The sequence below is a fragment of the Meleagris gallopavo genome, chromosome 9 (genome assembly GCF_905368555.1).
Source record: "Meleagris gallopavo chromosome 9, MGAL_WU_HG_1.1, whole genome shotgun sequence".
NCBI classification, from domain to species: domain Eukaryota; kingdom Metazoa; phylum Chordata; class Aves; order Galliformes; family Phasianidae; genus Meleagris; species Meleagris gallopavo.
The window spans coordinates 6,931,531-6,946,341 of NC_139412.1; the positions used below are offsets into that span (position 1 = coordinate 6,931,531).

Here is a 14,811-nt window from a genome sequence, read left to right on the forward strand (position 1 = left end):
AGTCACCAAGAACATCTCTTCCTTTAGCACACGAGATTCAGACTGTTCAGTGACACTCACATGTCTCAGAACTACAGACAGAAGGTGTTGCTAGTTCATTTCTCATTGTAAGGCTACGAATGTTTGACATATCCCTAAACTCCAGTTAAGAAAACAACATTTTCTGACTTCACAATAGTAATACATTTCTTCGACATGAAATATCGGTGTATTTTCTGAGACACATTCACTTTCAGGAAGTGGTCATCTTTATTTCCCCTGAATTGCCAAATATTTTTGCAAGTTGATTTTTTTTAATTACTTTTTTTCCCTCTCCCTTCTGGCTTGGAACACACTGAGTTAATGTTCCATGAACTCATCTCAGACCTACTCTCTATATAATGCCTTAGAGTTCCTTCAGAGCAGTTCTTTCAAACTTGTAAAAGTTCTACAAATATGTAAGTAAAACTTAGCTCTTACAGACATGCACTGACAGCCAGAATGTCAGAAATATCTAACTGATAGCTCACCACTCTGTAAATGTCTTAAAGGTATTTTAAAGATAAGTTTTGCTAAGAAGGCATAGTTAACACTGTTCTCCTAGATGTATTGTCTTTTTAAGGGACTTTTACATGAAAAATGAATTAGGTAAAAAATATGTGAACACAAAGAATGTTACAATAGTTCCATTTTTTAGTCACCGTTATTTTGGATTATACTCAAGTACACTTATTTAAGGGTATTTAGGAGTGTCTTTCACAGTGTTATCATCAGGAATATCTAAGGTCTCCTCTGTAATTTGCATTCCTCAGATAACTAACATAAACAGTTGTACATTAGTCATGAAGATGCAGATCTCTTGAACATTAATTTTAGGAAGAATTCCTTGATAATTAGACATGCATGTACACTAATCTGGCAGACACTTAACCTCATGGTTCTGAATATAATTCTCAGAGAACAGGAAACTATTACAAAACCCTTAGTAGGAATCTATTTATTCTCATAAAGTCTCACATGTGAACAAGGCAGAAAGATGCATAGAAAATGAATTTTATGCATTTAATTCCCACTTTTCATCTCCAAAATTAGTACTTCGTTACCTTGTGTTCTTGATCTTAATTTAAAACACATTGCCACATACATTTTTCAAGGGCCAATTAAATGACAAAGTGAGATGGTTAGTCCATTTAATTGTAACTTTAGTTTCATTACCTACATCTTGAATATATTTACAAACCACTTGCATCAACTATAATTTGAAAAAGCTGCTACATTGGGCTATAGTTCAGATTTTCTATCATTTGACTCCAGTATTCCATATACACATTACAGATGCTCTTACATCACTATTTAATGGTGACATTTCAAACCATTGGAGTTCTGCATTTTTCCCTACCAAGGTTAGGGAAGGTTGTGGCACATCCTTCCTATATTTAACATCAGCATTTAATCATAAACATAATAATAGTTTGGTTAAAATCTCCTTCCAGTATGTGAATCCAACCTGCTCCTTGACATAATGGTTCCCCTTGAAGCTACCCTCCCTTTCAAGAAAAAATAACCTATACCTAAGTTAAACCAGTGATCCAAATGACCTGTGTGCCTGCTAGAACACAGTTCCATACTTGTTTGTCAAGAAACAGGATGAAATGTGCTTATAAAATCATAAAGCAATCACAAATCCCACACAATTGACTAAACAAGAGCTTAAATATGACTTCCAGTAGCAGAAATTGAGCTCATTTTCTGCTCAAAGTCAGGAAACTTCCTTTCTCAGAAGGACCATCAAAAAATGTGACCTTCTGGTGAAATTCCAGATACAGACTAGAAGCAGGTGGGTGACTTTTTTTTAATAGTTTTTTCTTACTTTACACTTTAATGGAATCTGTAATAGTGTCACTCTCCAAATAGCATTTACATTTCTTCTGGTAGACATATATGTATATCTGCCAGGAACTAAAGCTGTAAAGAAGCCTGTGTGTGGCTTTCCAGGGTTGTGATCACAGGTCTGGTAGACTGTAGATTTCCATGTGTACACATTCATTAATTTAACAAGCTCACATGGAACTGTAATACTAATGGTGTAAGCAGTTGGTTAAATGAAATACACTGTGCCTAGAGCACTGCAAACTTTTACTTGCTTTTTTTTTTTAATATAGTATATATATCCTGCTACTTCAGTAGATAGCCCACAAAATTACTAATTAAATGCTTACAAAAATAATAAAACTACATCCTTAAGGATGTAATATGTAAACACTGCAGACTACATCACCAGTGACATATTATTTCTATACCAACTTGGAAGCAGAAAAGCATTCCCTTAACAGCCCTATCAAATCAAAGCCTTATACAATGCAAAATGTTCCCCTGACAGGTAAATGAAGCAGGCAAAGTTTCCTAGCACAGAGAACTGCCCTATCTAACCCCACAGTGATGGGTTTTAAATACAGTGGACCACCTTGGTTTATAATTTCACTATTAAATTTGGAAGTCGCATTAATTTCAAGGTTCATTTGTCTCTCTGAGAACATATTCAGCTCTGCTGAGCTGGTTACAGAGATTCGCTTGCCATGATACAGTCCTAGTTGTATATCACAACTTATGTAAAGGAAAACAACATTAATTTCAAAAGAACTTCCCTTGAAAAGTTAAAAGCACTTGCTGTTTAATAGCCTAAGTTCTGCCATTCTTGCAAGCAAAACTTCTATACAACAATACCTTTGATACCATGTTAGCATGTTTAGCTCCTAAATAAGTGTTAGGTGTTAAAGTATATATGTTTCATAATGCAAAAATTATTCAAAGCTCTGTTCCAGTAGAAATGCTTTTGCAGACAAGAATCTTTGGCTCTCACTGTGTTGGATGAAGAAGTCTTACATTATCTGTGGAAGAACATTTATTTTTTAAGAGTATCTGAAATACATAATGTTCAACAGGCCACTTATTAAAAGCAATGACACGACTCTTCACAGTTTCTTGTTTACTGTCAGAACCATGATTTGATTTTATCTGCACTTTTATAGCAATATTGTTTTTTACATTAACTTTCCCTGGACCTTAATGAAACCTTCCCTGCAACTGGGGTGGGCTTTTTCTTTCCATTCAAATATAAAATCTTACTGTGTAATTGTGAAAAGTATTATTTGTCATCCTTATTTGGACATGGGTTTTGTTCTAAAAAGTTTTATGAGAATTAAAAATTGTTCCACTTGCACCAGGGGTAATAAGCAGCAATACTCAGAAGATATTTTCCATGTATTCAACTATTAGTCACAGTGTGACACCTTTAACATCATTTTAAGGACAGTTTGAACTCCTCTTACAGTGGAGCTTTTAAAAGTGCAAAAGCTACAGAAGCTTTTATGCTTCCTGGCAAGTCACTCTGCTAATTCAGAGTCCGTAATTGAAAAAGACTGCCTTTTAAATCTATTTTCCTTATTTTACCATTGGATGATGAGAATGGGAGTCTCCCTACAGATCTTACGAGATAATCAAATTCCCATTTCCACAGTAAATTTCCCACTTCATATTAGTTGCCGTTATATATGCAAGGAGCATGAATTTTCAGAAGAGACAAGAAACGCTCATCGCTCCTTTGCCACGCTGAAGACTAACAACTGCTATAAATTCCCTCAGTGATCTCACTGCAGAAGGAGGCAATTGAGACAGCAGACTGTTAATCCTCCTTATCAGTTTTTATTTAAGGGGCAAAACTTTTGTTGAATTGGACACCCATTTATTCTAATGTACTTGGGAAAATAGCATGTAATGTCTGGGACCCGTGCCCAATCATAGGCACCGTGTAGCACGTGCAACTGAAACACTGACTGCACATGTATTTCCACATGCATTTTGTAACTTCTAGCCTGCAGTACCCATGAAGAGGTTACAAGCCTGAGAGTAACGACCTCACTCTTTGAAGACGGCCGCCTAACTGAGACAGGCAATTGTCAAAGATCTGGGGATGCTTCAGAAGAAAGGTCTCCAAGTGTACACTGACCATTAGTACCACCCCCGGCACCTGTGACAGAAGGACCTGATTTCTACACTGCTGTTCTCAAGTGAACTATCTGGTAAGTGTGCTTCAGCCACTGCACCCCCAAAATCCTTTTAACACCTGTGTCAGACACTCAGTGTTAATCAAAAAGTACGGTCCTTGTTAGCTTTTTGAGAGGATAACTTAAAGGGTTCAGACACAAGATAGGGGGCTGTGCTTGGTTTCTGTAACTCTGCCCCTAGAAGAAATATCTAGAATAATGCCAAGGGCATCTAAAACAACCTCAGACTGAACCAGTAAATGGAGATCTGACTAATTCCTGTGTTAAGACAGGGCTGTGCTACTTTAGGAAGAGTCCTACTGCCTCCTTAATAATCCCAGGCCCCTTTAAAGCCCAGTATAAACACCCACCTGGCTCCATAAGGCTTTCCAGATTGGAAAGAAATTATTTTGTTGTTGTTGTTGTTTTTCTTCTCTAAATTGCTCAGGCTGGCATTATTTTCTACCAAGCTTTCTATAAATTCAACTTTACAGTGCTATATTAGCAAATGTCAATTGTTATTACACTTCATTACTTAGGATAACTTCTTTTTTACCATATGAATGTATTAAGCTTAGATCCCATCTGCAAAACTAAATGTTAAATTACTAAACAAATGGGTGTTCTAATAGAATGATTGGCATATCTTAACTATGGAAGTGTGAAAGACTACAGTGTAAGACTACAAATGCAATACAGGACCGCAGGTTCAGATCTTTGATCTCCTTTTTCGCAGAGGCTGTGATGTATAAAGCCAATTCCACTGAGCAGACAGTACTACACTGAATATAAATTATCCTTTAACTACAGCAAGGCTTACACTCAAAGAAATGCTGCAAGGATGAACAATGCAGCCATGAAGCAATAAAGAGTTCTTCTGCAGAAAAATTACAGACCCAGATCTGCATGGATAACCATGTTTTCAGAAGACAAATTTTGTCTCAGCTGTTACTTGATAAAAACTAGAGTCAATTTTGGAACATTTGTACATACAGAAACATAATTAATGAACACCGCTTACTTTTTCCATTAAAAAGTGAGGCAGGAATGCTTGCCTTATTTTCCAGACTGAGCATCATTCCCCTCAGCATCGTAACAGTTGTTTTGGAAGGTGGATATCAACAGTCTCAATTGAACATGGCTTGAAATTTAAGCACATCTTTTCCAGATCTCCTCAGAAGAACCGTCTGCCTACTGAGCCTACACTAAGCTCCCTGGAGCTTAGCCATGAATATTCTAAACTCATCTCTTACAAATCACAAGAAGTCTCCTTTTGCCAAAATAAAACACTTAAGAGGAATTCAATACACTTAAGCTGCTTTTCTTCATTTCCTTTGATTATTTTAAATGAATAATTTCTGTCTAAACTTTATGCTAAATATACAGCAAGAGAGACACTCAACAGTAGAGCTATTACCTCTGATTTTGTACACAACTCAAATGGGAAAACAAATTACTTGTGACAACCTGAGATGTTTTGTTTTGTTTTAATCTACATAATTTTATAATTAACCAACTCTTTTGCAGTTATACAAAGATACTAATGAGTATCTTTAGAGGAAATTTCTCTATTGTTTATTTAAATTGCAGGTGGCTCTAAGAAATGGGTCATTTGCAGTCTATCCTGTTTATTTGTATAGCAGCTTCCATTGTGTGTGAAGAAGTTTGTAAATAAATGAGTAACTTTTCTCCTGTCTTACCTCTTTTGACCTGTGCAGTCTGACAGATCAACACTGCTTCCACCGCTGACAAGCAAAAAGTGAACATTTATCTTTGGCTTAATCTTTCTGTTCTCTTTGGGTTTCCTTTCAATAAGACTCAAAGAAGGTGCTCTTTGTGGCTCATGCCACAACGTTGTCTTTGCCAGAATAAAATTCAGCAAAAAAGAAGGCAAGTTTAAGCTGATATCCACTATTGTCCTCAGCTCTGCTTTGGTTCAATAAACTTGAACATCTTCCCCTCCTTTGCCAATTGTGATAAGCAGGAACAATTACCCAAAATGCATTATCAACTCAAGCTCAAAAAGACAGGATCAGATGAGTTGAGTCCACCTTTCTCAAGCTTACAGTTGTTTTTCATGTCCGAGGGGGGCAAATAAGTCCCTGTTTGCCTCTTGTCACTGAATTCAGAGCTACTTCTTAAAGGCAACTACACCAAGGTTGCAAAAGGAATAGAAGACAAATCCTCTGCTTTCTACAGCCTACAGGGCTTCCGAGTGTGACCAGCAGGCTGTAGGCTTTGTGCCATTATGGCAAAACTCATAAATGAACCATCCTTCCCTTCCCTGAATGGTAAGAAATATTTTATCCTTGCCTTTTCTGTGTTCTCTTTCCTTGCCTTTCTGTGGTCTCCATAGCTGAAACCAAGTATTCATTGGACATCACTGCAATGCTTCTCTAACCAATTCTAACTGCATACGGAGCTTGAGTAATTTAAAATATATTTCAGCTTGATCTCTGCTTTATCCCATTCCAGTACTCCACATATACAGCAACTTTAAGCTCACAGATATCCCTCCATGGTTCAAGAAAATCCTTCAATCTAAGAACTTCATTTACAATCCAGCATAGTTTCTGCTTTCTTGTCTCCCCACAGCAGCTAGACATTTTGATGCAATCCTCATTTAATGCAATCTCCATTACAGGATTATGATCACATCAATAAAATGCTCCATATGGTTTTTATTTTTGGTTGTTTTTTTTTTTTTTTCATCCCTCTCCCTCTCTCATTAATACCAGGCACTCTATCTAGAAAAAAAAAAAAAAAAAAAAAAAGAAAGAAAAAAAAGAAAAAAACAGAAAAGAAAAAAAAAAAAGAATACCACAAAAAGCCACCCCACCAAATCCAACAGGATGATAGGATGCTCTAGGGAGGCTGTGTGGGGGTACACATTCAACACAATGTAACAGCCAACGCAAACTGCCCAGCAGAGGCTGAGCCCACAGATCTCCTCATTCCTGAGCTATGCAAGTTAGCTCTGTCCTCGCTGTTGAGCACAGATCGTAAAACATTATGTTACCAGACTAAAAATAAATATATATTTGCAATCACTTGCCAGCTCCATGTGCTTTCCACAAGAACATTTTACTCGATCGGTTCCATCCTATTAATACTGCTGTGAACGAACTGCTGATGCTCTGCTGGAGGGGGATACTGGACATGAGCTCTAATACGAAAGGATGCAAAAAATCCCTCTTTTCCCCAAGCCCCTTCTTACCTTCAATGCCGTGGCTGCAAAAGATATCCCTATGCACGGGCTCCTCAGCACATCACCACGGCGGTTAGAATAGCGAAGGCTGCCCCACTGCATGCAAGTTGGAGTGCTTTGCAACAGCAAATCCTCGATCCAGAACACAAGCTGCTTCTTCCCGTGCAGTGAACCGAGCACGATGCATAAGCGACTTCCACATAGGGAACAAAATAGTAAAAGAAAGAGGGGGGGAAAAAAGAAAAAAAGAAAAAAAGATTTCCTAACTTTTAGGTAAGCCCGAGTTTGTTTTATTTTTGTTGGGTTTTGTGAATCATTTGCTTTCGCAGCTGGCAAAAGGCCGGAAACGCGATCGCGCCCTGGAAGCCCCGCACCGGTCCACAGAGGTCCTGCCGCCTAACCTAAGTTGCGCGGGGAGACTTTGAACTCCGTGCCGCCGGGCAGCGCTGCCGGCAGCGCCCGGCCGTGGGCTGGGGGAGCGCGGAGCCGGGTCCCGCCGCAGGGCAGCCGCCGCCACTGGGCGCTCGCCTCCTCCCGGCGGGGCGGGCTGCGGGCTGCGGGCCCGGCGCGGCCGCTGCGGCGCCCCTGGGGGCGCTGAGCCGCGCTGCCGGCGTCGCCCCGGAGCCCGCGCTGTCCCGGCGGCGGCGGCGGCGGCGGCTCCGGCTCGGCACTGCCGCGGCCGCCCGCGCCCCGCTCTGCCGCTGCCAGCCGGCCCTCCCCGCGGCTGACATCAGCGCCAGGAGGAGGAGCGACGCCGGGGATGCGAATAGCCGAGCCGAGGGGGGTTCCCCCTCCCGGCGCCGCCCTGCCTTCTCCTCTCGGAGAATCCCCCGAAAGCGGCGGTACGGTCGCTCCGCCGCCTCGGCGGGGGGCAGCCCCCGGCCCCGCCGCCGCCCCCGGGCCGAGCGAGGGGGCCGAAGGGCCGCCCCGGGGTCGGGGCCGCCGGGCGGGACCGGCCCCCTGACCCGCGCGAGGGCTCGGAGCGGAGCGCGGCGCTGCCGGCGGGGGGCGGCGGGCGGCAGCGCCCTGCGGAGCCCGCTGAGCGAGCGGCCGTACCCGCGGAGGCGGCTCCGCGCCCGTCCGCCCCGCACCGCCCGCCGCCCCGCGTCTGCGGCCGCTCGCCCGACTCCGAGCCCGGGGAGCCGAGAGGCGGGCGGCGGGGCCGTCGGTCGAGCTCCACGGCGCAGCGGGAGCGGCCGCGGGGCCGGGCGGGGGGCGCCGAGCGGAGGCCGAGGAGCCGCGGAGCGCGCGCGGCCGGGGGCAGCGCCGGATGGCGCCGGGGGCCCGAGGGCGCGGGGAGGCGGCGCGGGTCGCGGTCTCGGGGAGAAGCGAGGGGGCGAGAGGAGCGCCGTCGTGCCGCGATCTCCACCCGGGAGCGGGCGCCGGGGAGGCGGAACTGGGGCGCAGAAACCTCGCATCGCCTCCCGCGGACTCGGAGCCGCCCGAGCAGCGCGTCCCGCAGCGCTCCCGGGAGGGGCGGCCCCGGCACCGCCGCCCCGCGCTCGGGAATCGCCGGCCGTGGCTCCAAAGCCGTAGGGTCTGTGTGCGGAAAGTGCCACGTGTGAGTGTGTCGGTGAGTTCTGCCGTTTATGAGTGCTAGCGTGAACGTACGTTTGAGTTAATACTTAATTTGCGGCATTTGTTTTAACAATTTCACTATCTTGAAGTATTTGCGGTATTTTGCCAAATGCTTACAGTAGGCGCTTCTTAGCAAACACAAAAATTATTTGTAACTAACTTGGCATTTTCTCTGTACTTTGCAACTGGGTTTGAACTCTTTTTTGATGAACGAGAAAAGAAATTACACTTACCCTACCAGCACAAAATTTTACATGTCCTTCAATAAAATAGTGTAAAAATGTACATGAGAGCTTTGATTCACTTTGTTCACCACAGCAGTGTGTAGGTAGTGTCTCAATGTATAGCTAAACATGGCTTCAACAACACAATTTCTCTGGGGGAAAGGAAAGGAAAAAAAAAGTACTTAAGAGAGAGAAGGAGAGCTCTAAAGCAGCTTGTAAAAATCCCCAGTCATTCAGTGAATTGTATCCATTTTTACTTGTTAACTCATATTCATTGAGATTCCTTGAATATGGACCTGGAATGAACAATTGCATGGCCATTAACCGTGTTAAACTACTACAGAACAGACATAATTCCTTTTCTTCTATGTTATATTTCCCTGTTGTATTTCAGTTGCTTGAGTTTGACCGAACACCCATGGTATTTTACCATATTGGGTGCTAAATTCTATGAATGCAATGAATTGGCTGTCGCTTCATTTTTTTGGTGCCATATATATAGGGAGCAGAGGTGCCTCATTATGCACGAACAGAACATTACCCACAGCTAAGAGTTAGTGTCCCAGCTGCAGGGCAGCGCAGTGCTGAGTGCCTACAAGCTGCTTCCACTTATTTATCAACGTTTCTGATTTTCTTCAATACTGTGTGAAATAAACATACGGGAACAACAACGGAAGGTCAAAATATGAAGGAAGTGTGCAGCTATGTTTGGTGTACATCGTGATGATGGCATACAGATGAAGAGTGGTTGTCAGTCCTTTTAATACCTGTTTCACTTGGCTGTCATTACAATGATTTCTAAACCAGTCAAATCCATGAAGGCATATTCTACCAAACAACAGTTTTGCATTTATGAAGAGTCAGGAGATATCTGGAAACATGCCCCCCTTGCCTAAGAATATGTTAAAATAAAAATTGGTAGTTGAATATATGTTTTCCTGAAAGAAGTTTATTACTGACCTACGTGGTGGTTTGTCCTGAGCCAGAGCGCTCAGCCACAGGAACAGCAGCCGTTCTCAGGAGGGAAGCAGGCAGTGTGCCGGGCTGGGTGGAAGCCTCACAGTGCTACTTGAGGATGAGCTGCAATCGATCCCACAGTTCTGTTTGAACTATGTTGAAACACATGGCCAAAAGTCAAAGTTAGTGAGTATATTAAGTGAATAACAAAGTTGTTATTTCACTTAAAAGTAACTAAAAAAATAGCTCAAGGCATTGATGGCTCACGCAACCGATTTGGGAAGCAAGCTGTTACCTCTAAAAAGGGCAAAAACTCCCCACAAAACAGGTTTCTCATTTTTATGAGGAGTCAAAGGCAGAGTAGGATTAACTATGTCCATGTAGCATCACTTTACTAAGGACAAAATATTTCCTCGTATTGGAATGTATTGCCGCTACCCTTGATTCAGATCAAGGTCTAAATCCTGAAATTGCTTGTTACTCTAAGCACATGAGGAGGCCCCACAGGAACTATTCACATGTGAAAAGAGCTAGGACCAGAGCCAAAGTTTTGCATACTGTGAAGGTCAAGCTTGCTTCCTTTGTAAGACTTGCACTTTAGAGAAAAACTCTCCGAAATATGGTTTCCATACAGAAACTTCAGCTGATTCTTCTCCTTCAGTTGTTGGGCAGGATGCTGTATGTGCTGTGGCTGATTTAGAGCGGTTTGTGTAATTCTGGCCCCTGTGACTACGGTGCTGGCTGGCTCCAGGCACTGCCTTGCAGCTCTGGGAGCTGTCCCTGCCTTTCCCGGATTGTTGTTTCTATGTTTTCTGTTCACACTGACTTTTCGTAAACTTCTCAGAACAAAAGGAGAAAAGCCTCATAGATATTATACAACTGTTGGCTTTAGAGCTGTTATCGAATAACCTCTTCAAAAAATGCACTGGCCCTGCAATGAATTCTCAGCATTTTTGCAAAGGTCGTACAAAATATATTGGTTGAGCGGCCGTACTTTGGCCACTCAGATAAGTCATAGGGAGACCACAGCAGATGACAGTTTTCGGGAAATACAGTAATTCACTTTTATGTCTCTATGCAGGAAAATAAGAGACAAAACCTTCCCTTGACTACTGGGGAGGTGTTATATGTGGAGACTGGCATAGGGAACAAAAGGGAGCTACTCTTGCAGGAGTGACAGATAAGGTAGGAGGTCTTTCTGCTGAAGGCCTTGCGTAGCTTTGCTTTGTTTCTTTTTGTTTCTCTTCAGAGCAACAGAAGAATGCAGAAAACAAATTGTAACTGCATTTTACTACGTCTTTTAATAGGATTTTGCCTCAGTCCCAAGTTATTCTCTGTGCACATATTTGAAAATTAGTTTCCATTTTCTCCTTTTTCCATCATGCTCATTTAATGGAAATGTAAAATAAATTTCACTTGGGATCCTTGAGCACTAGAACTGTTTTTACTTCTGCTTTTTGATAATAAATATTCCCTAGCTTTACCTTTTGTAAGAGCAATCCTTACCTAGGTTGCACCATGCTTCGTAAATGTCAGTTGATGCTCTATCTGGACTTAACACTGAATACCGTTGTTCTTTTAGAGTTCCCTCCTTTGCAATGAACTGTAATTTATAATGGCTGAACAACTTTTCTAAAATATTTGTTGAAAAACTATTTTTGCCAAGAAACTTACAAATCACTTTTCTTTTTTTCCCCACTAAGATTCATAAATACCTGAAATGCAAGCTAATTGAAAACCTAACTTCAGAGGAGCTGGAGCAGAACTGCCATAAAACATTCTGCTGCAATCATATTTTTACACCACTGAAAATATTGCTATCTGTTATCAAATGAATACAGTATAAATTAGAAATATCAAACATGGATGGCTACAGCCACAAATCCAGATGAACAACTGCCATGTGGCAACACGTACATATTCCTGTCATTCCAAGAGCTGGAGACACCATGCATCTACAGCCAATGTGTAGGAAGTTCAGCCTGTATGGCTTTAGTAGGGTTATGATTTCATGAAACATCCCTCGCTGGGTGAGAGCCAGGTACCAGAGGTGGTTATTGTCTTGCGGGGTTGTTGTCAAAATGATTACAATATGGAACTTAAGAAGTCCAGTTCCTAACAGCAGGAGGTAGAACATACAAACTTCATCATCCCAGTTGTCAAGTGACAATGTTTTATAAATGTCATGAATAATGTATAAAACAACTTATTCTTTATACTGAGCATTTTGAGAGTTCGTGCACCCACCCCAGAAGGTCATGCTTTGGGATGGGAATGCAAGACGACAAGCTAGAAAGATTCAAAGCTAAACACAGTGCACACAAAGGAATTTGTGAACCCAGCTCCCTGCTTAACTACACGAGAGCTGATCAGGAGCCATGCCAGCAACAGTACCACTGCTATTTTAGCTGAGTTAAATGAAATAAAAATCATACTGAGTCTCTAGCTTAGGAATTCCTGCATACCTTTTGTACAATACATATTCGTCATGTCTTTGAGCATAGTAAATTATTTTATTAATAAAAAACTGCTCAGAGCACTCATTTAAATTAATTTTATAAACTTAACAAGTGTTACTCTGTGTTCTCTGCATTTTTAAGAGTGTTTGGGGATTTATGTCTTGTAAAATAGAAACAAACTAGGAAAACTGAAATATATTGTGTCTTTTGCTGTATTTTACAGCACAGCTTGTGTTTAAGAAGCAGTCTAGACATGTAAAAATGCTAGAATAAACAATATTTTTTTTCATTATTTTAAATTAGTTTGTACAGGAAAGCTATAAATTTCAGAATGATGCTCACTAGAAGGAGTGTGTACCTTTTCAAATATTCAAAACAAAAGATACTAAGAGGCGATTATATTACCTGCTGTTATAAATATAAAATCCCTTCAGAGTTAATGCAATTACCAGTGATTTCCTATAAAAGAAAAAGAAATAATAACTTTATTTTCAAATAACTTCAGGATATTTAATTTAGGATTATGAAAAGTCACACTCTGGGTGTTTCTCTTTTTTTTTCCCATATTGTAGTTTGTTATTTAATCATTTCAACATATAAACACAATTAAATATTATTTAATATTCATTACAGGTCTTCAAATATCGGTTGGTCTTAAATATTTTCTCTATTTTTTTTCTAGTTTCAGCTGAGTTTTGCGTGCTTCATTTGTCATGAAGATTTCATCTAACTTTTCCTTGAAGCATAATAAATTCCAGAGACTCAAGACCTCATCTAAATCAAACTGGAATCTGTATTAAGCTCAGAGTAATTTCCATTGTATTTATGTTCTACTTATTTTTCTTTTTTTATTTTTATTTTGCTGTCTGAAATTAGCATGTATGGAACACCAAGCATAGAGGACTAAGCTGTATTCTACTCTTCAGGATATTAAGTAAATGGAAAAATAAATGAAAGAAAATGAATCACAGAATGAATCTACATGACTCTGGTATATCTGCATACTTTACAGTACTGCAGGTTTATAGCTGAGTTTCTGCAGAATTATTTCCTTCTACCTACAAGCTAATAGACTACGACAGTGCTGAAAACTTCTGAGGAACCAAAATTGGTAGGACATGGGGAAGAAAAGTCTGAGGCAGGCACACTGGTGGAGAATCTGTACAAATAGTTCTGGCTGTGTACTGCTACGAAGTGCTTAATAATTCCCATTCCAAAGATTACTGTATAATAGTAGTGAGTGAGGTTGTTCAATTGGAAAATGCTTGGGATTCTTTTGGAAGACAGAGTTATGCAGAAATGCACGGCACTGAGATATGGATTCCTTTCCTTCAATTTATATAACAAGATGTTTCTTACTGAGTTTTTCATAGGATTATGTAACATGCCTTTCAAAACAAGAGCATGAAGAGGTTTATTGACAAGAAAACTAAAGATTCAGCCTACATTTAATCTACACTTGTAGACTAACGTATCACTCTTACCTGGCTTTTGTTTGACCTCATATGGTCTATCATTTAAGTCTTGGCTATTACTTGTGGGCACTATATCTACCTGCTGAAAAAATAGTTTTGTCAAACAAAATCTGAAATTGCCTTTATGCATGGCTTTTGTTTTTCATCAAGACATCACCTGTACTTCTGTGAAATATCCATAAAAATTAAATTATGAGATACATGCAGGCAGAAAATTCCTGTTCAGAACAAAAATCATTATTTATAATGATATATAGCAAGTAATTTTTTTATGTAACATCCTCTCGTTTCTAGAATACTTTTGCAACTGATGTTATCCTCCTGAATGCAGAGAAAAGCAGGCTAACATTTGCTATTGCCAGATGCTTTGAGCTCTCTCAGAGGGCATGTGGCAAACTGAATGCAGGCTCCTGTTTGTTAAGAACTGATTGGTGGTGTTTCCAAACCTGACCACAAATGTGACATCCAGTTATGACCGGGTGAAATGTTAGCTTTTCTATACCAGTTTATATGGAGCAAATGTAATATAAGAAGTTAATAAAACTCACACTGTTAAAATGCTTATGAAAATTAAAGACATGCTTTTAAAAGGTTTTAGAGATAGTGTGAAAATACCAAGCAGTGGTAACGGTCGGCAACTACTGGATAGAAGACTTTGGAATCGTAATGATAGAGAGAATGTAAGTTATAGGTACACCCAGTAAAGTGGCTGTATGTTGATCATATCAGGACATTGTGTCTTACTGTGTCACAAATGAATATAAAAAGTAATATACAATATCATGCAGTAAATAATTTAGAGTGATTTTTGTGTGGAAGTTTCCCAATCATCCCACAAAGAATGCTCAGCATTTTTTGAAAATCAAGTGCCTTTAACAATATCAAGCA

General features: G+C 40.8%; 2 protein-coding genes across 11 annotated transcripts in view; one reads left to right on the forward strand and one right to left on the reverse strand.

Annotated features, from left to right (window-relative positions):
- Positions 1–7,543, reverse strand: part of PCDH11X (protocadherin 11 X-linked) — a 438,899-nt gene extending 431,356 nt beyond the window's left edge. For all 10 annotated transcript variants that reach the window (XM_085230305.1, XM_085230306.1, XM_085230304.1 and 7 more), the window contains exon 1: positions 7,240–7,543. The gene's annotated coding sequence lies outside the window, so the exon portion shown is untranslated. The remainder of the gene's footprint in view (positions 1–7,239) is intronic.
- Positions 1–14,558, forward strand: part of LOC104912167 (uncharacterized) — a 42,435-nt gene extending 27,877 nt beyond the window's left edge. The window contains exons 2-3 of the mRNA XM_085230954.1: positions 7,637–8,803; positions 13,131–14,558. Of these exons, the coding sequence (XP_085087080.1) occupies positions 7,637–8,766 (1,130 nt within the window). The 3' untranslated portion in view covers positions 8,767–8,803; positions 13,131–14,558. The remainder of the gene's footprint in view (positions 1–7,636; positions 8,804–13,130) is intronic.
- The last annotated feature ends 253 nt before the right edge of the window (positions 14,559–14,811 follow it).